Below are 25,480 nucleotides of genomic sequence, written 5' to 3'. Positions count from 1 at the left end.
CAGAGTCACCAGAGCCCCTCACAGTCACTCGGGAGGACGCGGACCCCTGCCAGACACGCATGGGCCCCCACTTCTGTACCTGGTGCGGGAGTGCTTGCCAATGCGCACCAGAAGGTCATTCTCAGTGAAGTTCTTGTCCCAAGGCGGGTACAGAAGACAGTGGGCAGCGGTGAGGATCCAGCGGTCACTGATGAGGCTGGCCCCGCACAGCAGCTCCTGGGGACTCTTCCGGAAAAGCATCACCTGCCTGGGAGAAGAAGTGGGAAGCATTGGGAGGTGGGAGGGCTGCCCCTCCACCAGCCCTACAAGCGCAAAGTCCCAGGTTTAAGAACTAACTGGACAGAGCTCCCTACTGGGCCCAGACCCCAGCTTGACCTTCCCGTTCTTGGGGACCGGGGCATATATGTGACACCGCGGGGCTGCCACCTGCTTTTTGCACCCCCCTCCCCTCATCAAGCTTCTTCCAGGCCAGAGGTGGCACAGCTTAGCACAGCTCTGGGGTCAGAAGAACAGGAATCTAGTCCTGCTCTGTAACCCATTCACTAGCAGCACCACTTAGGCGAGTCACTTAAGCGCTCCGACCCTCAGCTTCACCATCTGCTTTGGAGAAGTAGTAAACCCAATCTCAAAAGGTGGCTGTGAGGGTTCGATGAGATGTTGGTGCTGGGCTAGGTTGTCTGTGGAGCCTAGACCTGTGAGGGCGGAGGAGTCTCCCAGGGCGCGGGATGCAGGCGCGCAAGGGGTCGGTGGGGGCAGGGAGCACGCACCAGGGCGCCAGGCCAATCTCCGCATCCCGGCCCTCCACGATGCGCCCCTCGATGTAGGAATCGAACAGCTCCTGTTCCGTTTTGTCCTGCACCAACTTATTCTCGAACAGAGGCCGCAGGCCACAGTCTGCCGAGCCAGCGGGACCGTTAGGGGCAGAGCGCTGCAACACCCGCCCCCGCCCCCATGCCGCGGCCCCGCGCCCCTCCGGTCGCCGCCTGACCTGCCTCCCCGGCGCCGAAGGTCCTCTCGTCGAAGAAGGGCTGAAATGTGTCCGCAGCGGTGCGTCCCTCTATGGCCGCATCCGGTTCCTCGCCCAGCCCATATCCCACCTCCTCATCCACCGGCTCCTCTGCAGGGACCCAGACACCAGCTGCGGCTGGGCCAGGCCATTCCTCACCCACCCTCTGACCTCCCCAAGCCCCCAGGCAGCCGCGGAGGTCGTCTGGTGTAGAGATTAAGAGCGCAAGCGCACCTGCGTTACTAGGAAACCAAACCTCGTGGGCCTCAGTTTCCTCAGCTGTAAGGTGGAGCTAGGATTACGCCCACCTGGTTAACGTCAGGTGTCATGAATGCACTCACTGGTGAGTGGTAAGCCTTAGATCAGGTGGTAAAGCCTTAGATCAGGGGAGGCACTGTTCTTGTTGTTCCCTCCAGGCTGTGTCCTCTGTCTCATGTCCCCTGCCCTGCCCTCTCACCGCAATAGTCCAGGTCGCAGTACTCAAAGTCGCCAGGCTCCCCGGCCACGTAGCACCACGCGCCCTCCTCATCCCCGTCTGGGTTGCGGCAGAAGTTCTCCACCAGTGGGACAGCCGGGCTGAAGTCCTGGTCCTTGCTCAGGGCCTTGGCCCGCTCGCTGGCCCAGGCAAGGCAGGGAGACCCATGTGTGGTCACCGCCAGGTGCCCCTGGTACTGCCGGCCGCGATCAGGGATGCACATTTCTGATTGAGGTGACAGATTCACTGCAAAGTCTCTGGAGTTTGAGGTCAGCTCCACAGTGACTCGCTCCTGGCCTGGTGGGTGAGGAAACAGAGGAGCAGAGTGGGTGGGACCACACGTGGAGCCAGACGGGATGTGAATCCCTGCCTTTCGGCCTTTATCCTATAGACCTCAAGTCACTTATCCTCTCTGAGCCGCAGTCTGCTTGCCTATGAAAGGGAATACTAATGCGTTTTTGCAGGGTTATTGAGAGATTTAAACAAAATATATGGCCTAAGTGTCTGGTGCATAATAAGCCAGAGATAGGAACCAGGTTTCATCTCCTGCGCTATCTGTAATCTATTGGTAGTGACTGCCTGGAGTTTAAGGATTCTGTGCTTTCACAAGGGCACAGTAGGAAAAATAGCTGGGATCCACTGAGGATGTCTACACAGGGAGTAGGTCAGTTTCAGCATGCCTGCAACATATTTATCATAGGTGTTCAGGGGTGGGGGCTTGGTAAACTGTAGCTGTTTTTGTTACTATGATTGGCAACTCGCTGTAAGACTGGCCCCAGCATCCCTCACTGGGTCCTACAGGGATGCATGAAGGACAAAGAAGAGCAACCCATGTTTGGTAGATTGAGTTACTGGCACTAATTCTTTACTCCTACCTGGATCCACCTGGATCCACATCCTCTGCCCTGTTATTTTACAAGCAAAGGTGTAAAGGTCCACCTCTTGACCTTGGCCTTGATCATGGGACTTGCTTTGGCCAATGGCATGTGGGCAGAGCTGACTCTGCCAGTTCTGAGCCTAGGCTTAAAGATGTGTGTCTGCTCACTGCTTGGTATTTCTGCCGCCCCCATGGAAGAAGCTGCTGCCTTTCAGCCTCCCCCCACAATGAGTACACACGGAGCAGACATGGACCCACCCACACAAGGAGCCAAGCTCAGTTGGACCCATTGTTTGACGTAGGGCCACCAGCCGAGCCCAGCCTACACCTGGACCCCACCGACGCGTGAGCGAGTGCAGCTGAGATCAGCAGAGCCACCCCAGCTGAACCTCAGACACATAAGAAATAAATGCGGGACTTCCCTGGAGGTCCAGTGGTTAAGATCTCCCCTTCCAATACAGGGGGTGTGGGTTCAATCCCTGGTCGGGGAGCTAAGATCCCACGTGCCTCGCAGCCAAAAAACCAAAACAGAAGCAATATTGTAACAAATTCAATAAAGACTTTAAAAATGGTCCACATCAAAAAAAAAAAGAAGAAAGAAATGCTTATCGGTGTATGCCCCCCAGCTTTTGTGGCTGTTTGTGATTTTGTGGGGTTTGCAGCATTATTATGGCTATAGCTAGCTGACACATCATGGGAAATAATGATGACAGAATCATGCAGGGCTGGACTGTACGAGGCTTGCTCTGTGATGCTCGGCAAAGGGTACATGGACTGAAATGGTTAGGAAGGGCTTCCTGGAGGGAAGAATGCCTCAAGCAGGAAGTAAAGCATATTTAGAATGGGCCACATCCTGGATCATAAGGAAGCAAAGGCTGTGGAGGGAGGAGAGGAGGCTGGAACCTAACTCTCTCTGGTCTCCTGACTTCACTAACCAACAAGCTCAAATATGTCGTCAGTAACTAACACCAGCTCAAAGGGAGCCAGGATCTTGATTCCCATCCGGTGCTGCCAGGCCCATGAAGACCCATGGGCCTTGGCCATGCCCACCTGATCTCCCCCAGCTCACCGCAGACAGGGATGCTGCACTCCTCCCTCTGCACAGTGGGGAGCGTAGTGTAGCACCAGGGCCCAGTGATGCTGCCATCTGGGTTGCGGCAAAAATTCTCCTGCAGGTCAGCTCCAGGGTGGGTGGTAGAGTTGATTCTGGAACAGAAAATTGCTCAGCAGGAGGCGTCTCCCCCACCCCCAGTGTCTCCTCACCCCCTATTCTCAGACCCCTGGCAGACAGGCCTGCCCATCACTCACTCCGGCTTATGTGGGTAGCGACTCCTCCACAGCTGGCATTCGATGCCTGACCGGGTGAAGCTCACGTTCCCTCGGTAGTTCATACCCAGACCTTCGGCACAGTTACCTGCAGAGACCCCCAGCCCAGGTCTCCTACACTGAGGACTTGTCCCCGCTTCCCTCCTAGTAAAGCTCTATCGGTCCATCCCCTCCAAGCTACCTCTGGTCCATGACCCTTAACCTGCATTTACTCAGCACTTCCTCTGTACCCAGCAGTTCTACAATCCATTTAACCGTAGTTACCAAATATTCACTGAGTGCCCACTGTGTGACAACCATGTGACAGGCACTATGCCAGGTACTAAGGACACAGCAATGAATAAGACAGTCATAGTCAAGTAGGTTCCTGCCCTCATAGAGCTAATATTCAGTGGCTCCTCATAGCCAGCAGAATGAAAAAGTGAACAAGGTTCTCCGAATCTGGCCCTGGTCTAGGTGTCCTGTTATCTTAGCTCCTCGTGCCTAAGGGCCTTTGCACGTGCTCTTTCCTTTGCCTTGGCCATGCTTTCCTATTTATTCATCAGTGCATCCCACAAATCCAAGTAAAACTCTACTTCTTCTGGGGAGCAGTCCTTGATTCTGCCAGCAAACGAAATGCTCCCCCTCCTGGAATTCTTTGGCACCTGGAACAGAACTCTTCCATCAATTACTTTGATGTTTTGTATTTTTGTTTTCTGATGAAACTGTGAGCTCCCTGATTCTCTTAAAATCCCCAGCACTCAACCATAGAGCTTGACACACAGCAGGGGCTTAGTGAAATGTCTATTGAATAAATTACTTAACAAATGAAAGCATAGCCAGTGTGATTAAAGAGTTCCATGTTGTGGGGTCTACTGTCATACTAAAGGTGTATTCAGAATGCCGTGGAGGAGGGAGGATGCACCTTGAAGGCTCAGCAAGGTGGTGGCATGTGGACTAATTCTTGAAGGATAGGGGGGTTTTCAGTAGGCACTGATGGCTGCTCCAGGGGGAGATGATAATGTAAGCAGGGGCCAGGATCTAGAAACATCTTGCCCTGTTGAGAGAAGTGCTTGCTGTCAGCAAGCTGGGGGGCTGGATTCAGGGCTGGTGCAATGGTAGATAAGGCTTGAAGGGAAGGTTAAGATCAGAACCTGCAAAATTCACTAGGCTAAGAAGCCTGTGCTTTATTCTCGGGGCAATGCGGAGCCACTCAAGGTTTTGGAGAAAGAATGTGACGTCATCGAAGCTCTGCCTTGGGGACATGGGGAAGACTGATTGGCATGGGCAGGGGCTCTGATGAGAATGAGGCCTTAAACATTATTTCATTGCCCGTGCATTCATTTGTTCCTCCAATATTAATCATCTTACTGACTGCCAGGCACAGAGCCAGGTGCAAAGACACATCCTTGACCGCAGGACCAGAAAGGCAATGTCAGCTGCTAGAGGCCACCACCCATGGGCCACAACTCCTACCCAACCCCTACTCTGCTCTTCTCCCAGGCTGTCCCCTCCTATCCTGTCCCCACACCCTCATGTCAGTTCCTCACCTTCCAGACATTCAATGAGCTTTTCTCGAGGTTTCCTCAATGACTCACAAGCTGGAAAAGACCCAGAAACATCATTGAGATTGAGGTAGGGATAGGACAGGTTCAAGTGAAGGGTGGGATGACATTCAGAAACGGAGAGAAAGGGACGCGTATGGAAGAAAGGAAGGAAAGAGGCGTGGGTGGAGGAATGGAGGATTGGATGGATCAGAAAATTCTCTGGAGTGGGGCACCCTCTAACTTGGGTCCCCAGGACTCCCTTCCTGGAGCAAACCCTTCCCAGTGCTCACCTGTGTACTTGGCCCAGAACACATCCTGAAAAACAAGGCTGAGTGTGAGGCTGTGGTAGGATCCTGTTTTGTTTTGTTTTTTTGTAAACTTCCTGTCTTCTCCTTATACTTTCCCCTTTCCATTACCCTGGTCACGCTCTGGGGAGGTTTGTGGCAGAGTTTTCTACTTTTGCTTCTAAAAGCCCAAGCCCGCAGAGGAGAAGAGTATCTGAGGAGAGGGGAGCTCCCTGCCTTCCCCACCGCCTGCCCCCCCGCCCCTGGCCAGACAAGATTGAAAGGGATTCCCGGGGGTGGGGTAGACTGGAGAAGAGGGGCCCAGGCAGAGCCCCAGGGAAGGGAAAGCTTCAAAAGGCTCCTGGAACACTGAGGCCTAGGCCCAGGCCTGACCAGAGACCCACCTCCCAAGGGTGGCACAGAAGTAGCAGCAAAGCTAAAGTTGAGAGGCCATGTGGCCAGGGCCAGGGTCTCCAGAGATCCCAACATAGACAGATGTCTAAAGACTGAGGAGGCCCCCCTGCCCCCCAACGTCCTGGAGCCTTACCGTACCCTGGGGCCTTGACATAACCCAGGCACTGGGGCCGCCTAGAAAGGCTGAGCCACTCATCAGGGCAGCCCAGGGAAACGGGGCCAGAGATGAAGTTATCAACAAAGAGCTGTGATGCTCCCCACTCCCCTCCTTGGTGCCCCTGCAGGAACCAAGGGCCCCCTTGGAGGGACCCCCAGCCCTCCCTCCCTGGGGCCTCACCGTGGCACTGGGAGATTCCAGGGCCTCGAAGGCCTCCTCACGGCTGCACTGCTCCTCCACACACTCTCGCTCCAGGTTGCCCTCCCGCCACTCCTCCAGGAAGCCGCTGTTGGCGCGTCGGACCCGCTGGAGCAGCGACAGTGCTTGCTGAGGGGCCAGGAACACTGCAGGAGAAGGGGCGTGGGACAGTGGCCTCAGGGGCCCAGGCTGTCTTAGCCACCACCAGCCACTTAGGGCAGGAAGCAAGCCTGGCCTGCCTGCTGGCTTCCAGAAAGGGGGTGTCTAGGATGGTGGCAGGACCTGAAAGGCTGCTAACGGCAGCCACTAGCCCCCCTCCTTTCATGGATCACCCCCAGCCCAACCCCCATATTGCAAGAGAGAAGTAGTCACTGTCTGTCCAGCCCTGAGCACCTGGCTCCTTCCCTAAGCTGGACACAGTGAGCCAAGAGCCACCTGGGGGCCAGCCCTGTGCTCTCTGTCGAGCCAGGGGACCGCAGCCCACAGGCCTACATCCCAGTCCGCCAGCCTGTCCCAGCTTCCAGGCCCCCCTTACCATGCTGGCTGTGCACAAGGCTAAACAGGGCAGCCAGGGCCAGGCAACCAGGTAGCCACAGGCCTCGGACGTGCGCCATAGTGTGTCCGCTCCCAGGACTCTGAGGGCTTGTCCTGACCCCTCTGGGTTAATGTTGAACCAACATGAAGAAATCAGCCAGGAAGCAGAGGTCAGCAGGTCAGGGCCGTGGGGACAGGTGGATAGATAGTCCGCCCCCGCCATCTGGGATTACAGGTCCTCCTGGGACCAGGGATGGGTGGTCTGGGAGGAAGTCCCAGAGCAAAGACCAGTGTAGCCACCATCCAGCACCTCCCTCTCAGAGACACAGGCGAACTTGGGCCAGTGGGGTCACAAGATCTTCCTGAGGCTCCTTGCAATCCTAACACATGGTGATGGTTGTTTTGATCTCTGTGTGTCTGTTTCCTCATCTGTACAGTGGGAAGAGTATCCTGTTGTGAGGACTAAAGGAGATTATGAATATATAGTAAGAACTTAATAATGAGTAGCTATATGGATGTAAACCAGTGGGGAGTTTTCTGTAATCACCACATGCACGTAAGAAAATGGAGGCGAGGGTGTGGCCAGATGAGAGCGGCCACCTTATCCCAGGACATACTGGGGCAGGGCCGGCCAACATTTGCCCCGGCCTCTCAGCCACTGATGGAGGGTCCCATTTCCACTCTTCCTTGTCTGGGAGCCAGGGAGCTGTGTTTGTGTGTGGTGGTTGCCTGGAAGGAGGAGCCAGGCCCTCTGGTCTATTTTCTCTCCCAGGTCTCCCAGGATGCGGCCTGGCCCGGAACAGGGGCAGCTCAAATCCCTGGTCTCCACAGCAGGGCCCTCCCTCTCCCCCTATCTGCCCCATGCCAGGCCTAGACTGGATGCTGGTCCCACACTACCCCTGCCCAGCCCTCCCCCACTTCCAGTTTGCAGTATGAAAGGTAAATATTAGTCCTGGGTCTCATTAGGACAGAGGGCCAAAGAGCAGGAACACAGGGAGCACAGGCTCTCACCTCGCTCTCCTTAGGGCCTGGCCGTTCAGGGTCTGGACTGCGGACATGTGCAGTCTGGGAAGATCACAGGGAGTGGCCCGGTGCAGAGCAGGGGAGGCAGGGCTGGCAGAGAACTGAGGACCAGGACTCGACTCCTACGAATCAGCTTAATGCCTGGGTGGCCCAGTTCCTACATACCTACATATATATTTATATATTTACATTATACACATATATTCTTTCCTATTTTTCTATATATTTTAAAAATTGAGGTTTAGCTTACATACGGTAATGTTGAAACCACTCCTAAGCGTTTTTTTTGTTTGTTTTTTTTTAATTTATGGCTCTGTTGGGTCTTCGTTGCTGCGCATGGGCTTTCTCTCTAGCTGTGGCGAGCAGGGGCTACTCTTTGCATTTCGGTGCGCGGGCTTCTCGCTGCGGTGGCTTCTCTTGTCGCGGAACACGGGCTCTAGGCATACGGGCTTCAGTAGTTGTGGCTCGCGGGCTCAGTAGTTGTGGCGCAGGGGCTTAGTTGCTCCGCGGCATGTGGGATCTTCCCGGACCAGGGCTTGAACCCGTGTCCCCTGTGCCGGCAGGCGGATTCTTAACCACTGCGCCACCAGGGAAGTCCCCCTAAGTGTTTACCTCAAATTTGTATGCATACACCCTTCAGATCAAGAGAGAGAACATTTCCAGCCCCCAACATACTTGCTGGAGTCATCCCTGAGATAACCACTAGTCTAACCACCATCACCATAAATCAGTTTTCCTACTTTCGAACTTCATGTAAATGGAAACCAGCAGCATGTACCTGTTTCTGTCTGACTTCTCTTGCTCAGCATGTTTCTGGGGTTCATCCCTGTTATGTGTATCAACATATCAGTAGTCTGTTCCTTTTAAAACTATGTAGTATTTCACTACATGAGTATTGTAATTTCATTGATCCGTTCACCTGCTGATGGGCATTTGGATTAGTTTCCAGTTTGGGCTACAATGAATAGTGTGGCTGTGAATATTCGTATGCAGGCTTCTGGTGTAGATAAGCACTAATTTCTATTGGGTACATGCCCGGGGATGGATTTTCTGGGTCACAAGGCAGGCGTATGTTTTAATAAGCAACTCTGACAAATAGTTGTCCTGAGCGGTTGTGTTGGTTTACACTCCCACCAGCAATGTTTGAAGACTTCTGGCCACTCATATCTCACCAACCTCTGTCTCATCCATCCATTTCACATCAACCATTCTGATAGATGTGTAGGTGTCTCATCGTGGTTTTAATTTGTATTCCCTGTTGACTAATGATGTGGAGCCTACTCTTCTTTTTTTCTTGGAGAGGAATGGTGAAAAGATCTCACCTCACTCATTTCTTTAAAAATTCCTTGAGTAAGAGAAGGGGGCAGAGCCTTGAGAAGTGGAGAGAAGAGAGGTGCGGTTTCGTCCTTCCTGCTTCAAGTAGGTGATCCTCCTTTTTCCGAGGACAGGCTTGGGCCAGTGCTGAGTCAACCTGAGAGGGAGAAGAGAAGGGGATGTTGCTGGCAGGGAGAAGGACAAAGCACATAACACATGGCACCTCTTCTACGAAGGGTTCGGGCGGAGCCAGGGGCCTGCTGACCTCCCCCTCGTTCCCTCGCTGTCAGAACCCATCACTCCCGACAGACAAGCACCGCAGCATGAATGAGAGCACTGATTTAGGAGGCTGGTCCTGGGTTTCACTATCTGTAAAATCAGAATTATAACAATAGTCACTGCACAAGGCTGTTGTCGAAGAACTTAAATAAGATCATACTGGTCACTCTGCAGACTCTGCTTCGGAGCTGCAGCCTGCTGAGTCCATGGCACACTCACGAGCAGACGTGGCTGTTAAGGGGCAAGTCTTGGGCCGTGACTACTGTTTACAAGCTGTTTACAGACGATGTTCCCAAGGAGAAAACTTCGGTTCTCTAAGCACTGGGAAGATGAGATCTGGTTATAAGGGTTCCTGCTTTCCAAGGCTTATTCCTGGATTTATGCGTCAGGATGATGAATTTACATGCCATAATAGTACACACAGCAAGTCCATTTAGGGGGAGAACTTTTCTGATGAGAACTTCACTTTGAATATGTCCAGACATCTGGTCCTTGGCAAATGCTGGACCCAACCCAAATGGCTCTGTGGGCTGTCTGCACAACTAAGACTGATGGGTTGGATGGCAAGCATGGGTTCTTTGGCCGGGAGAGAGAGAGCACAGATATTGTGGAGGCCATGGGCATTTTGAGTCCAGGAATGGCAAGACCAGCAAGAAGACTCTAGGCCATTCTGAGAAATTTGATTTTGTGTTTTATCTTATCCCCACCATTCCTTTTGTTCCTCTGGAGAGCACCTCCCAGCTCTTAAATCCTGTTATCTTTGTGCTCTGACTCGCTGTAATTCTTTGGATTCCATATACCCCTTGTCTCCTTCCAGGTTTAGCTGGATTCAGAGTTTAGGCGTTATGAAGTAAAAACTAAATTACTCCCCCAAAGCATATTATGTCTGTAAAGTCTCACAAGTCCTGCCACACAGTAAGCACTCAATAAATAGCACTATTACATGATATGATGCAACAGGAAATCCACAATGCTGCCTATGAAGTGTTCTTCCTAAAAGAGTGAACCTAGGCTGGATCAAACCTCTAGCTTTACTTACTAGTTTACAGGAAATACAGACAACAGAGGAATAAGTTAGACACCACCACGAGGAATGAGGGACATTTGACAGGACAAGTGACCGTGGTTTCTCTAACAAATTCATGATGTGGCAATGCAAGGGGTGGGTGGGAAAGACTGTTCAGAATCATAGAAACCTAAGAGAGACCTAACAACCAAATGCATGAAGGGAATAAAATGACCATGACCGATTTAAACCTTTGAACACATCAACTGTAAAAAGACTATTTTAGAACAAATAAGAAAATCTAAACATAGATTAGATATGCAATGATATGGAAGAATTAGTGTTAATTTGCTAAGTGTTATATGACACATTATTATATATTTTTTAATTCCTCATGGAGTTACAGATTACACTGAAGGATTTACAGCAAAGATGAAACAAGCAGGGCAAAATGTTAGCGATAATTAAATCTAGGCAGTAACAAGATTGTTACATTATTCTTTTAAATGTTCTGTGTTTGACAACATTCACAGTGAAAAGTGGACTTAACTCCTTAATAAATGGAGGCTAGTATTATCAAGTGGGTTCTAGTTGGACAGCCTCCCTGTTTTCCTGGGTGAACACAAGACTGTACCTACCCTCTGTTTTGCAGAGAGGACCAAAGGAGAGCACCCCTCTGTAAATGTGCCTCTGGAGGGATCCAAGCACCTCCATGGGTGCAGGGTCCCAATAGACTGAGCACACCCTCAGGCTGCAGGGCCCCCTGCAAGCCTCCCAGCCAGGAACCGTCTCTCTGGAACTCTCTCTGGGCCCAGTGGTACTTGCAGCCAAGAGTGTCATTCCTGCTTTCAACACAAACACATACCTGCACCCTTAAAACAGATCCTACTTCCCTCTGAGAACAAGGCCATAACGAGGGGTTGCATTTCTGCCCAACAAGTTGGCATCAAACAAAATCACGAGTGAAGCCAGCATTATACTGTAAAGCGAAGCTCTATAATCACTGAAAACAGTTGAAATATGTTCCAGGACATAGAGTTACAGAATTTCAGAGCTGGAAAGGAGATCAGATATTATTAAATCCAGACATTCTGGGGTTTTTTTTCTGTTTTCTTTTTTTTTTTTTTTTTTCTTTTTTGGCCACGCCACGCAGCATGCAGGATCTTAGTTCCCCGACCAGGGACTGAACCTGTGCCCCCTGCAGTGGAAGCCCAGAGTCTTAACCAGTGGACTGCCAGGGAAGTCCCAATCCAGATGTTCTAAAGCCTAGGGCTCTGTGCATGTACTACAGGGTGGCCTTGTCCCTTTGCATATTAAAAAAAAAGAACTCAAAAATTGTAAATTTATCTTAAGACAAAAATAATTTTTTCCCTTTTGGCTGAAATTATGTCTTTTTAGATGGTTAATTACCTTATTTCTTCCTCAATCTGATCAACAGTTTTCTATTTTGACTCAAAAATATGAGTTTCTATTTAATAAAAAAAATTTTTTTAAATACAGGACCCACAGAAGAAAAAAAAAGTTACCAAAAGGGCTTCACGGTGGAGCCGAGATTGGGACCCACTGATCTGGTCCAATTTCCTCATGTCACTGTGAGGAAATGGAGCCTCTGAGCTGGGAAGCTAATTGGTCAAGGTCATACAGAGAGTTGGGCGAGGACCAGGACTCGACTCCTGCCTCCCAGGCCATCGCTGCAAGGGGGACTACCGTATACCCAGAGGACACGCACCCAAAGTACAAAACTATTGTGAGTGATGCTGACCTGCCCAAACAAGCACTACCTGTAGGCAACATGTACCTCAATCTTGCTTGTCTTCCAAGTTAAGAGGGCTGATTCCAATACTATTAATAACCAGCTACAATTTATTAATTGCTCACCATGTGCCAGGTATGTAGCACTGATGAGGTACGTACTACAGCTATCCCCATTTTATGGATGAGGAAACTGAGGCATGGAGAAGTAACTTGCCTGAGTTTATGCAGCTAGTTAAGGGCAGAGCCATGATCCACACCTGAACTTGTCTAGTCCATGATGCTCTGCATTGTTTAAAGGTCCCTAAACATGAATCAAATTTTATTCTATTGTAAGATTTTTTTTCACACTATTAAAGCTGCAAATCAGGATAAAAGATTCTTTATCTCCTGCACTTTCTGACGTTTGGCTCAGCAGCTACACACACACTGCATGGTTTTGTTTGTTTGTTTTTGGCCTCGCCATGCAGCATGCAGGATCTTAGTTCCCCGAACAGGGATTGAATCTGTGGCCCCTGCAATAGAAGCATGGAGCCTTAACCACTGGACCGCCAGGGAAGTCCCCTCACCCTGTGAATTTAAATTTGCATCTGTGTGAAGTAAGTCAGAAAGAGGAAAAACAAATCTCGTATATTAATGCATATGTGTGGAATCTAGAAAAATGGTACAGATGAACCTATTTGCAGGGCAGGAATAGAAAGGCAGACGTAGAGAACGGACGTGTAGACACAGTGGGGGAAAGGGAGGGTGGGATGAACTGGGAGAGTAGGTTTGACATAAATACACTGCCATGTGTAAAATAGATAGCTAATGGGAACCTGCTATACAGCACAGGGAGCTCAGCTCGGTGCTCTGTGATGGCCTGGTTGGGTGGGATGGGGTGGGGGAGGGAGGTCCAAGAGGGAGGGGATGTGTGTATGCATATGGCTGATTCACTTCTCTGTGCATCAGAAACTAACACAACATTGTAAAGCAATTATACTCCAATTAAAAAAAAATTTGCATCTGTGAAAAGGTGTCCAGCAACATTTTCACTGCAACTTTGCTCTATAGCAAGAAGCAGCATTCAAATTCAGTGCTATATACACCAAACAGTTCAAAGTGACTTTATCAGGGGATGGAGAAAAGGAGAAGTAGGGAATAAAGGGACTTTCAACATTATAATGACACAAGAATTATTTTGATTGGGGGGAGATATTTTCTCAATGAAAAAAAATATTCCAGTTATCAGTCTTTCCAAGAACTGTCATTGCACTTTATTTTCATTGGAAGGGCACTAAAGTGGGTTTCAGAAGACCTGGGCCCTGTCCCGGTTCTGCTACTCACTGGTCTCATGCCTTAGAAGGTGACTTCTCTCTCGGCCTCCATTTTCCCATCTGTAACGTGAGGAAGTTGGACGATGCTCTCCGATGCCCATTCCCACTTCAGCCATGAGCGCTGGCTGAGCAGACATGCTCAAACCAGGTGGCTATGAATTTGTTGGCTTTGATCTGACACTGCTCTGCATCACCAGGGACAGTCTCAGTGGAGAGGAAAGTCCCTCATCTGTGTGGGGATGTGACAAAGCGGGGTAAACATCCCAGGTTTTGGTCTGAGGACAGTTGTGGGGTGTCGGCAGGCCTCCCCAGCAACCCAAAGCATCCCCACTTCCCTGCACTGTTCAGTATCAAGCAATGGGTATGTCCCCAAGTTAGCTAACAACGCTGGGCAGACACAGCTGAGAGGTTACCTGACTTGGAATGACCCGCCTGAAGCTGGAGCTGGAAAAGAGTAGGACCCACCAGGCTGAGTCAGGGGGTTGGCTGACTCAAAACTAGTATTAGCAGCTGTTTTTCAGGCTTTGGATGGTGTGGCCTTTCTCTCCACAGATCGTCGTCACCATCCCTTGCTGTCCTCCCTCTCCTTGGACAGTTTCAGAATGACGCTTTGCCACGAAGTTATTCACACCGGGTGGGTGGATGGGTTAAAGTCAGTGCAAAGCAGGAGACACGGGGCTGCTTATGACACGGAGATTGAGTGCTGGGAAGCCAGAGGACACGACACGTCACGATCCTGGCTCTGCTGTTTACTGAATGTGCGGTCTCGGCAGTTACCAATCCGCTCTGAACCTGTTTCCCCATCTGTGAAACATGCAGCACAACACCATTTGCAGGACAGGAGGATGGAACAAGAATGTAAGTTCCCGTCTCTCTTGCCTCCCCCTCCTCAAAGCAATGCAGTCTGGCTCCCAACTGCCCTCACTCAGCTCACCAGCGACTGGCAAATTTCAACCTTCTCAACAGCAAAGGACATCGTTACCCTCTTCTTCCTTGTTGAGATGCTCTTCCATCAGCTTCTGCAACTTACACGTTGCAGGTTCTCCTGTTTCATCGGATGCTGACTTAGTCTCTCCTGAGGAGCCTCCCCTCTCCCCACAGGTTGTGCCCATTTCCCACTGCCTTCTTGAGATCTCTCCCAAGGGCACCTCGACTCAAACCATCCCCAGCCAAAATCATAGCTGTCCCGCGCCCGCCCCCCCACCAGCTACCTAACTTGCTAAGTCAGAAAGCAGGAGTCAGATCTTCCTCTCTCTCTCAGTCTTTGACTTTGGTCACTTCTACCTCTCAGAGAACTTGTCCACCCAAAGCCCTCCCCACAGCCTACAGCCCCTGCCCTCACCTCCTTCCACGCTCCGCCCTGGCCGCTCTGCTCCTTGCTCTTGCTTGAACTCGCTGGGCTCTGCTGGTAGTGTTTCCTCTGACTGGAATCCAGCTCCTTCTGCAGACATCAGCCTGGCTCACTCCTCTCCGTAGTTCAAGTCTCTGTCGCGTTACTGCAGGCCTTCCCTGACCGCCCTCTGTAAAGTCACACTCCCCATTCGACCTCTCCACTGCATTACTGTTCTTCACTGCATTTACCATCATCTGACATGTATTTGTTTATTGGCTCTTGCCACACCAGAACGTAACTACACGAGAGCGGAGACTGTTAATACTGCCATACCCCTAACAACCAGCACGCGGGAAGTGCTCAGTATTTGTTGGGTGAATGACTGCATTTCCACTACCACCCATTCCCAGCCACCTAATTGATTTCCCCACAACTGCACCTTACCCACTAATCCTCTCCAGTGGTCTCTTCAATCATGGATCTGATCGTATCATTCCCCTGCTCAAAACCCTTCAAAGAGCCCCGCAATGTCCTGAGAATAAAGTCCAAACTCTTGAAGCAAGGCCTCTGTGACCTGACCCTGCCCCCCTCCCCTCATTCTCTGCTCCAGCCATGCTGGTCTCAGGGCTCACACCCAGGGTCTCACACCATGGGGCTTTTTCACATGCAGCCCCTCACATCCCCACCTTCCCCCACACCTCCTCAACCAACAAGTCACAGCTGAAATGCGGGACACTAGAGTGTGGAGATTAAGAGCCTTATTCCAGTGCTAAACTACGTGGATTTGAGTCTCAGCTCTGCCACCTAGTAGCTCTGTCACCTTGGGCAGGACACTTACAGCTCTTTGTTCCTGACTGTCCTCATAACTATCTCACAGGATTGCTATAGGATTACAGAAATAAACTCACATAAAGGACTGGCCCACAACAAATGCTGTTTATTATCATTATAATTTCTTGGGGACACCTTCCCTGAGGCCCACAAGTGAACCCATCCCACTAAACACACCCACAGCACCGGGGAGTGCTCCTCTTTAAACTCTTACTGTCGTTCTTTGCCCCTTATAGACCTGAGCTCTGTAAAGGGCGCTGCCTGTCTTGTCCACAGCTGCGTCCCCAGCACCTCGGGCAGGCCAGGCCCGCAGCTGATGAAGCAGGAAACACATGTTCATTCCTCGCTCTTTCCCTCAACAGGGCTGCCTTCGGCCAGATACAAACAAGGGTGCAGACCCGCCCTAACCACCTCCAATGAGTCTGGTGTCCTTCAGCACAGAACAAAAACCAACCTCACAGGCCTTCGGTGGTGAGAAAAGCTGCCCAAATAATCTAACGCCTGACTCAGAGACTTGTCAGCGGAGTGTCTCTGGCCTTTTAACCTTCACAAGTCATTCCGTTTGGTTCCAAATAGAAATGCTTGTCCTTCAGGGAGCTGGATGGGAGTGACTATTCCAGCACTAAGCACGCCAGCAGGGTAACAGTGCTGCCTGCGACCTGGCTACCTCACTGGGCAGGGTCACTTCCACAACGTTTAAAGAACAAGCACCTTGAGGAGTTCCCAAGGAGGGTGGCAGGACAAGCTCTCCTGGAAGCTGATAAAAAGATCTCACATCTAGAAGTGGTTTACCTTATTAAGAGTCTTGGGAAACAAAGTGGTCGTCCATAAGCAGGAAGGGGAGTCCTCGACCTGCTTCTCATACACTAGTCTCTATCAGGGAACCCAAAGAGAAAGATCCAGACACCCAAGCTCAGAAACACCAGTCTTTATACAGAGCTCTGCTGAGGGAAGCTGAGGGTGGTCAGGTGCCCGTCTCCACCTCTACCACTTCTGCCCAGGTGCTAAAGCCCACGTCCTTATGGATGAGCACCAGGCTGGGAGCAGGACCTGGCTCCTCGGGCACCACAAAGCACTTATCCTGGCTCTCGGAAAGGGTGACCTCGAAGACGTCCGGGGCTGGGGACCCGCCCCGTTCACTGCACGTGTCCAGTAGTTCTGGCTCGGTCTGCAGGAGCACCACGGTGGGCTCAGAAGAGGCAGGCGGCACACAGGGTGGGCTGGAGGGTGCCTCGGGCTGATGACTGAGCTGGTGCCGCTTGAGGCTTTGGAGGAGAGTGTAGCCCATGCCACAGGTGGGGCAGCGGTAGGGCTTGTCGGCCAGGTGGGATTTGAGGTGGCGCCTCAGCTTGGTCGCCAGCGTGTAAGCACGGCCGCACTGGGGGCACGGGAAGGGCCTCTCACCTGAGTGCAAGCGCTCGTGCGCGCGCAGCGTGTGGGGGTCCCGGAGGGCCTTCCCACACACGGGGCACAGGTGGGCCTCCCCAGTGTGGGAGATGAGGTGGCGCCGCAGTTCAGGCAGCTGGGGGAAGGCTTCAGCGCAGTGTGGGCAGCGGTAAGGGCGCTCCCCTGTGTGCAGCCGCAGGTGCCCGCGCAGGCTGCCCCGCTGGCGGAACGCCCGGCCGCAGTGTGGGCACAGGAAGGGCTTCTCCCCCGTGTGGAGCCGCATGTGGTTCCGCAGGGAGCCCTGGTTGGCCAGGGGCCGCCCGCACACAGGGCACGGGCACGGGGCAGGGGTCGCTGGCACCTGGTGTGTCTTGCGATGCAGCCGCAGGGAGGGCCGGCGGGCGAAGGCCTTGCCACACTGGTCGCAAGCAAAGGGCCGGGCACCCGAGTGTACAACCTGGTGCTCTCTGAGGTCTCGCCGGGTGCCGTAGGCCTTGGTGCACTGAGGGCAGGGGAATGGCCGCACCCCACGGTGGCCCAGCATGTGGGCTTTGAAGCTCTCCTCTGAGCTGTAGCTCTTGCCACACTCGGTGCAAAGGAAGGGCTTGTGGCCCGTGTGCACGAATGCATGCTTCTTCAAGTGGCACAGCTGCAGGAAGGCCTTGCCACACTCGGCACAGCGGTACCGTCGCCCCCGCTTCGGAGAGCCTCCCACCGGGCCAGGGGCGCTCCGCAAGCATGCGGGGAAGCCAGGGTGCTGCTGCTCTCCACTCTGCTGGGCCCCGGGCTCTGAGGTCTTCGCTCTGGGTGGCCGCTGATCACTGGGGCTACGCAACTTCCTGACTAGGTAAGCATGCAGCTGGGGGCCCCTGGCAGAAGATGAAGAACTTGCCTCACTGCTCTCAGGGCCCTGCTGGGGAGTGGAGCTGCTCTGAGGTTCAGGTGGCATCTGGGTCTGGGGTGGGTCCTCCTCATCTACACGGCCATCCTGAGGCAATGGGCCGAGTGGCTCGCTCTCCTTGGAAACTTGGTCCTGGATTCGGGGCTTAAGTCCAGGGCTCACCGCCTGGATGCGGGGCTGTGACTGGTGACCAGGATCTGCAAGGCAAGAGTGGGGTGCTGGGCTTAGTAGAGACTGTAGCAGGGGGTCACGGTGGTCTCACCAGGAGATTATAGGAATATGTGTCTTCTCCTCCTCAGCCCCTGAACTGCAATGGGAGCAATGACACCAGTCTCTTCCCTGGAACATGAGCCACACACTGTTTATCTTTCTGTCCAGTTTCAGGTGCCTTCTGGGGAGGCTCTCCTGGGAACCATAGTGTCTAGACATCTGGATAATTTCTAGAGAAAGGCCATTCCAGAGTGCCCTTGTTCTCCCTCTGGAGACATGCACTTAGGATGAGTTGAGACCACCACCTCCTCACTTTAGGTCACGTGAAAATAAAGGAATCCCCATCCCCAGCCCAGACAGAAAAAACATAAGAAAACTGGAAACCTTATACACAACTTGCTGTCTTTGTCAGTGTGACCTTACTATTCCAGAAAACTTAACTCAGGAAGATAAAACTTGCAAATATCTATACAGTTGACCCTTGAAAAACACAGGTTTGAACTGCACGGATCCACTTATACGAGGATTTTTTTTCAACAGTAAATACCACAGCACTACATGGTTGAATCCACAGATGCAAAACCACAGATGTGAAACCTTGGATACGGAGGGTCAACCGTAAGTTATACTCAGATTTTCAACTGCCCAGAGGGTCAGTGCCCCTAACCCCCGTGCTGTTCAAGAGTCAACTATATTGTTTATTCCAAGGAAAAGACCTGTCACTCTTTAATAAAAAGCATCAAATGACAGTTTACATCCCCAAATTCTCTGAACCTCTTACCTGAAAATTCTAGCCTTGCTGTCTCCACAAATCCTAAACTACTATGTCATGATCCTTACCCAATACTGATCGAGCCCCGACCCCATCCCACACTGAAAAATCCACCTTATACCAGACTTCAAAATTTCGATAAATATCCAGGCTTTGCCCTTCCCTCTCAGAAATGCTACTGTTCTCCCCTATTGTCTTATGCCATAAGCTTTGCTTTGTCTTATCAACAGGTTTTTTTGGTGATAATTGGGGAAGCCAGCATTTATTTGACACATACCCGTGCAAGGTTCTGCTGCATCCTCCCTGGGGGAGGCCACTTCCTGTTGTACAGCAGACTCCACTTCTGTCACCACAGCCAAGGATGCCTCTTCCTCTAGCCTGGGCTGGGTGGGGCTCAGGCCCTCCGAGGGAGGCTGGGGCCACATCAGCAGCTCAAAACCTGGCAGCACGACCCGGTACACCTGCAGGTGGAGCCTCTCGCTGATCCGCACTGGGGCCACGTTTCCCTCACCCTCCAGCCTTCCCCGCTGCACCAAACTGCAAAGCAGAGCAAGAGTTAGCTCAGGAGATCCCCTTCAAGTGGCCCTCCCTGAAAGCCCCAGATCCTGGGCAGTCTGAGTCCTAAAGGATCCCATGCCTTTGGAACACTCACTGCAAAGATCCCTGGGTGGGAACCAGAAGCCAGCTTCCGGTTCCATCCCATGCCACAACAGAAAGCCTCAAAGGAGCATCTTCACTACATACTCTCCTGTAACTTACCTAGTCCAGCCTGAACTCTGCTCACAAGCACACACATCTCCCCATGGGCCTAGTGACACGTCCTGAAATAAACCAATAAAAGTCTTTCTCCCATGTGTTTGAGGGGACCAGGGTGAAACAAACAACAAAAAAACCCCTGATGTAACCTCTCCTGAGACAGGTCTAAGATGAAGCCCCTAGAAGGTTAATGGTCTCTGGTCTGCCTCTATAGGACTATGCCGTTCGAGTTTTCATTCAATAAAGGCCAAAAAAACTGTCCCCTCACCTCCCTCCCAAAGTGTGGTGAATGACTGAATTGCACATATTATTGCCTTTCAGTGAATACCAAACAGAAGAAGTAGTAAGAGGTACATCAACTTTAAATTTGTTTTTCAGGACTTATGCAATGAAATCCTTTACCTGTGCTTTTTCAACTTTTGCTCCAAATAATCCTGGAGAATTAAAATAAAGGAAACGGCCATTCCCTTATTTTACATATGAGTTAAACGAGGCATGCCATCTAACTAGCTATGTGACAAAGTTAGGATTTGATCCCATGGCTTTTTTTTTTTTAAATAAATTTATTTATTTATGTTTGGCTGCATTGGGTCTTCCTTGCTGCACACTGGCTTTAGTTGCTGCGAGCAGGGGCTACTCTTCGTTGCAGTGCGTGGGCTTCTCATTGTGGCGTCTTCTCTAGCTGTGGAGCACGGGCTCTAGGCGTGTGGGCTCAGTAGTTGTGGCTCGCCAGCTCCAGAGCACAGGCTCAGTAGTTGTGGCGCATGGGCTTAGTTGCTCCATGGCAAGTGTGATCTTCCCAGGCCAGGGATCAAACCCGTGTCCCCTGCATTGGCAGGTGGATTCTTAACCACTGTGCCACCAGGGAAGCCCCCCCGTGGCTTTTTAATTCCAAAAACCTTTGCTCTTGACTTTCGTCGTCATTGCTGACACTCTACTAATCCAACTTTTTTTCTTTACATTTTCGCTGCGCTGTGCGGCCTGTGGGATCTTAGTTCCGGACCAGGGATCGAACCCTCGCCCCCCGCGGTGGAAGCGCTGGAGTCTTAACCACTGGACCTAGGGAAGTCCCATCTACTAATCCACCTTTTAATAACTTTTTGCACCTCCTCGGCTACCGCAAGTGAGGGGATGAGACAGTCCCTGAGAGAAAGGGCATAAACCATCTCCTATCTCTTGAAACACCGTGCATCTTCTAACGAACTGGAGAGTTACCGAGAAACGTCTGATCAAAATTTTCAGTCACGGAGACGTAAAGCCCTATCCCTCAATACCTCCTTCTGCTTTGGTTTCACTCCATGGCCCTTCTGCTCGGAGACAGACTCCTCTTCCAGTGGCCCCCAGAGCAGTCCTGGCTGCAAGGGTTCCCCAACACACCAGACCCCCAAGCGCTGCTCCTTGATGAGTGAGGGGCCAAGGGCCAAGCCCCGCGGGAGGCTCTTTAGAGCGAGGATGGCTCGGGTGGGTCCGGGCGAGAGGTCTTTGAGTCCCTGTGCACAGCCTTCTCTGGAAGGGCTCCATCCTGAGTCCGGGCCCAGGCGTGGATCGGGGGCTGCAGGAACAGAGAAAGACAGTGAGGAAGCGGCCCAAGAGGTCGTGGGGCAGGGAAAAGTGAGGGAGAAAACCGAGGTCCAGCTAGGCCTCAGGGTCTGAGAGATATGTAAAGGCTCCAAGGGGGCCCCGGAAAAGTTTGAGGCGGTTCGAGGGCTCTTAAGAAGCTCCCAGAGGTTCTGAGGGCACCGAAGGAGGATGCCAGGCTCGGGAGGAAAAGGGTCGTGGGGGGAAAGAGTTGACCAGAGAACGTCAGGAGTATCTAGGCCAGGGCCGAGGGTCGGAGACATCGCAGGTCACTCACCGAACTGCAGTCTCTCCCACTCCAAGGGCAGCTCCTCCGCCTCCTCCATCCCGGGTCAGAAAGCCTCCCTCCGCCGGAAGTGAGACTCACCTTCTCAGCTCCCCCCGGAAACAGTCATTGACTACCAAATTTCCTTTCGGGAAAGAATCGTAAGAGTGAGACCTCATTGGTGCGCAGGACTGGGAGTTTGGCAGTAGTGGTGAGGCAAATCTCTGTCCGAGAACAATACGAGTTTAGAATTCCGGAGGTCCACTAGGGATTTGAGTATCCGGTAGAGAGGAACTAATTGTTTCAAGGGCTTCCTTTTGGGAGGGACGAGTCGGACGGTTATACAGTCTCTCCTCCAGGCGGGCACGTAAGCGGGCTCGTAAGGAAGTGGGCGGGGCTCCTGCGAAGGCCATGTTTGGGCCGGGCAGTGGGTCGGAAGTGGGTCGGAGGTGTGGCGGAAGTGGCTGGGGAGTGAAGCGACAGGGAGGGGGTGGTTCCCATTCGACCGCGTAGCCGGATGTTTGCCTGTCCTTGACAGGCGTGGCAGAGGGAGCGGTGCCCCACCACGGTGAGCTGCGGGGCGCGGGGTCTCCCTGGGAGGTGGTGGGGGAAGGAAAGGGACTGGCCTGGTCTTCTGAAGGGATGGGGATCCGGATGGGGAGGATCCGACCGGAACCGAGGAAGGGAGCAAGGGTGGAATGGGCCCTGGGAACCTGGCCTTCCTGCTGCGGGGATTCGGCCCGCCTCGAGGGTCTGAAGTGAGAGGACTTTGCTTCCTTGCTGCCTTCTTCCTGGCCTCCTCGCTCGCTGTCATTGAGCAAGCTCGTGGGAAGGGGAAGTCTCCCTGGTCCGATCTGGGGAAGAACTAAGACCAAGATATTTGGGGGAAGTATTCCACCTTTGCCACTTATTAGGCCACACTTTCATATCTATTTCTTAATCTGTGAAATGGGATAATTACACCCAATCCGGGTTTTGTAAACCATGAAGCTCTATGCAAATGTGATTGTAGTTAAAAGTTTTGCTGTTGTATTGTGGGATTTGCATTTTCACAATTCTGGAGCCCCAACTAGGAGGGCGATCCCCAGGCCAGAGAATACGATTTTAAGTTGTTATTTCAGTTGTCCATGGAGGAGATTAAAAGAGAAGCTTTACTTTGCCCTTTTGCAGAACTTTGAGAATCTCTTGAATGACAGTCCATTAGAGAAGTATTGAGGGATTGACCTGCACAAAGCGACCACCTTAAGGTAGACATGGATTAAAATCTTGACCTTGCTGTATGACCCTAAGCAACTTGCTTACTTTTTCTGGTCCTCGGTTTTTCAAACTGTAAAATGGGTTTAGTAATACATACCTCACTGGTGCTGTTGTGAAAAGATAATTTGTATCCAGTTCATGGTGGTTGGTTCCCTTTTCCTCTTAGGATACAAATTGATTTGTTCAGTCATTCAGCAAATGACTGAGCATCAACTCTGTGCCAGATGTAATTTTGAGTAGGCAGGGTTTCTTAAACGGGAAAGAGGGCCTGTGAACCCCTTAAAATTTCATGCAAGATTTCATGCATGTGCTGATTTTTCTTAGGGAAAAAGTCCATAAATTTCTCCAGAATTTCAGAGAGCTCTAGGACTTCCCAAAGGTTAACACGCCTGCCTAAAGTGATTCTTGAAGATTATTGTAAAGGTAGAGATTTTACCAACTGAGAAGGGAAAAACTAATCTGACAATAAGGATTATTTTGCAGAGTGGAGCAGGACTTGTAAGTGACAGGAGTCTTAGGCAGCTAGGATGCTTCATTTCTACTACTTTATGTTACAATTGACCTGCACTAGCTTCCCTCCCCCTCCCACTGAGTGGGAGCTGAGCTTCTGGGCTCACAGAGGGCAACAGCTGTGTGTTGGAGGGTAGTGAGGGAGGCTAGGCTGGCTGGGAGGTGGAAACAACTGTGATTAGTTGGGCTGGAAAAGGAGTTTATGGGGTGGGGGAGGGGTCAGTTCTGGAAGAACTGACAAAATAGAAGAGTTACTGGAAGAGGTGGAGTTCAAGCTCATCTCCCTTTTAGAGAGTGTCCCTCTCCCTCCCTCACACATACTTCAACTCCCAGCTGTTCCTTCTAATCCCGTTGTTCACTTCAGCACAAGTAATTTAGAATGCTGGAGAATTATATTTCTGGGAGGAGCCTTCACTTCTGTAGATGAGGAAATTTAGGCCTAGATAGGAAAAGGACTTGCTCAGCATCTTTGCAACTCAGTCAGGACTATAATCCAGTCCTCCATGTATCTCATCCCATGTTTTTTTCACTGCATCAAGCACCCACTCTGTGCAGAAAGACTTCTCTGGAACTGCTGTGGGCAGGGCAGAAGGAGCTCTTGGTGCCTGGGCAGTAACCAAAAAGAAGGGATGGAGAGAAGGCTCAGGCCTGGGGAGGGTTACTGTGAGCTAAATTCTGTCCCTGTTACCTGGCCAGGGGCCCCTTTGGGGGAGTCCTCACAGCTTCCTGGTTGAATATGGGGAGGAGCTTATAGCTGAATCAGGTGTGGATTTCTCAAGACTGAGGGCTGCTTGGAATGGGGAGCTGGGGTGAGGGGTACAGCAGCACTCGCTAGGAGATACGCATTCCCAAACAATAGAGAACGTCTTTCTCTGTGTTTGTGGTAAGGGACTTGTATTTTGGTAGTGAGCAGTGAATAAGGGTAGCAGATAAGGCCAGAGGAGAGGAAGAGGAAGAAAAATAAGTGGGTTTTTTTGGGGTTTTTTTCTGGCTGTTTGGCGGCTCAGTTTTGGCTCAGGAGCTTCAAACAGCTTTTGCTGCTGAATCAGTGTGGTTGCCCTGGTAACAGGGTAGTTGTTGCTAGGTTGTTGCTAAGTAAGTAAGTAGGGAGCTGCCGGTTTGCCATCCGGATGGAGTCTTTGCTGTGATGTGCGCAGGCGGTTGTCACATCGCTCAGAGGTGTTCAGGATCTGGAGCTGGGCCCACAGTTCTCCTCTCTTCTCCCTACCCACGCCTGGGTCTTGTCTGTGCTCCTTATCTGCCCTGCTGATTCTGTGACCATATATGTCATTTTTTGAGGCCGCAGGAATGCACTGGACTTAGAGCAGCCTCTTTGGGGTTGGACGAGTGGGTTGAATTGAAACTCCCGCCCTCACACGTATGGTGAGCTTGTGAAGGGAGAGGGATTGGCTTCCGGTTAGGGCTGAGGGCAGAAGGTGCCTCCTCCAGGCTGCACTCAGCCACATCCATGAGGCCACACCCCAGACCTGGGCAAACCCAGTTGCAGAGTTGGCTCCTCTCCCTCCCCGCATGCAACAGCTGTTGTTCTGTTTTCCACCTCCTGGATCTCTGGACTCTGGGTGTCATGGGCTTCCTCCTTGCCCACCTGTACCCCCCAGTCCTTAAGGTGGTCTGTTGATCTTTCCCACCTTGAAACTAGTGTCAGGAGCTCCCCCCAGAGTAGATTGGGCTTGGGAGCCTCCAGGAGCCTGCAGATTGTCACAGTGACTGGCAGGAAGATTCCATTTCTTGCTCCTCATTCCTGTCCTGGGGCAAACCCAGCTGGGCCCCTTGGCCATGGCCTTTTTTTTTTTAGGTCTTATGGTCTCTGGCTACCTCCTCTTCCCTGGGCCAGGAGTGACGGATGGAGTAGCCAGGGCCACAGCTGACCTTTTTCAGGCAGGGGTTTGGAGCAGCCCTGTGCTCCTTAGATTCTTGCAATATCTCTTCCCCATCACTGCTGGGGCCTGGGAAGCTTCTGTGCTCTATGACCCTGGAGGAGAGGGGCATGGCCCTTGAACCTCTGCAGTTGGGACTGCTCGACTGAACCAGCTGGGTGGTGGGCAGTGCAGGGCCTGGCACCGCTCTTCCTTATGCAGCTGGAGGGCCTGAAGGCAGGCGCTGAGTTGTGCCATCCTGTGCCCCAGCTGCCTTTTCTGGCAACATGCCAGAAAAGTGTGGAGCCAGGAAAGCC

The 25,480-nt window shown here is 51.9% G+C and overlaps 2 protein-coding genes across 4 annotated transcripts in view; both read right to left on the bottom strand.

Moving 5' to 3' along the window:
* The window catches only part of F2 (coagulation factor II, thrombin), a 34,857-nt gene extending 19,276 nt beyond the window's left edge, over positions 1-15,581 (bottom strand). The window contains exons 1-11 of the mRNA XM_033860611.2: positions 13,498-15,581; positions 6,799-9,291; positions 6,246-6,409; positions 5,501-5,525; positions 5,214-5,264; positions 3,667-3,772; positions 3,428-3,564; positions 1,464-1,778; positions 989-1,117; positions 768-894; positions 80-247 (exon numbers count right to left, since the gene is read on the bottom strand). Of these exons, the coding sequence (XP_033716502.1) occupies positions 80-247; positions 768-894; positions 989-1,117; positions 1,464-1,778; positions 3,428-3,564; positions 3,667-3,772; positions 5,214-5,264; positions 5,501-5,525; positions 6,246-6,409; positions 6,799-6,877 (1,301 nt within the window). The 5' untranslated portion in view covers positions 6,878-9,291; positions 13,498-15,581. The remainder of the gene's footprint in view (positions 1-79; positions 248-767; positions 895-988; positions 1,118-1,463; positions 1,779-3,427; positions 3,565-3,666; positions 3,773-5,213; positions 5,265-5,500; positions 5,526-6,245; positions 6,410-6,798; positions 9,292-13,497) is intronic.
* A 153-nt stretch (positions 15,582-15,734) lies between these two features.
* On the bottom strand, positions 15,735-21,737 carry ZNF408 (zinc finger protein 408). Of its 3 annotated transcripts, XM_019948229.3 has the most exons (5): positions 21,532-21,737; positions 20,951-21,228; positions 19,680-19,741; positions 19,198-19,457; positions 15,735-18,135 (listed from the first exon to the last, which is right to left on the bottom strand). In XM_019948229.3, exons 1-5 carry the CDS (start codon positions 21,578-21,580, stop codon positions 16,616-16,618), a joined length of 2,169 nt encoding a protein of 722 aa, XP_019803788.1. In that variant the 5' UTR covers positions 21,581-21,737; the 3' UTR covers positions 15,735-16,615. The 3 variants fall into 3 exon arrangements, with proteins under 3 accessions (XP_019803788.1, XP_019803786.1, XP_073664977.1); XM_019948227.3 differs by having other exon boundaries at positions 20,951-21,737; XM_073808876.1 differs by lacking the exons at positions 19,680-19,741; positions 21,532-21,737 and having other exon boundaries at positions 20,079-21,093.
* Positions 21,738-25,480: the final 3,743 nt, after the last annotated feature.

This window comes from Tursiops truncatus, chromosome 8 (assembly GCF_011762595.2).
Source record: "Tursiops truncatus isolate mTurTru1 chromosome 8, mTurTru1.mat.Y, whole genome shotgun sequence".
Taxonomy (NCBI): domain Eukaryota; kingdom Metazoa; phylum Chordata; class Mammalia; order Artiodactyla; family Delphinidae; genus Tursiops; species Tursiops truncatus.
The sequence above is the reverse complement of the archived record's forward strand: the minus strand, read 5'-3'. Positions and strand labels throughout refer to the sequence as shown.

Excerpts from the sequence above, each read along its gene's own strand:
- ZNF408 (XM_019948227.3), bottom strand. The coding sequence starts at position 21,517 with ATGTCTCCGACCCTCGGCCCTGGCCTAGATACTCCTGACGTTCTCTGG. Across the intron at positions 19,458-19,679 it reads CAGAGTTCAGGCTGGACTAG|TTTGGTGCAGCGGGGAAGGC; the intron begins GTAAGTTACAGG and ends TCTGCTTTGCAG. Across the intron at positions 18,136-19,197 it reads TGCAGCAGAACCTTGCACGG|ATCCTGGTCACCAGTCACAG; the intron begins GTATGTGTCAAA and ends CTTGCCTTGCAG.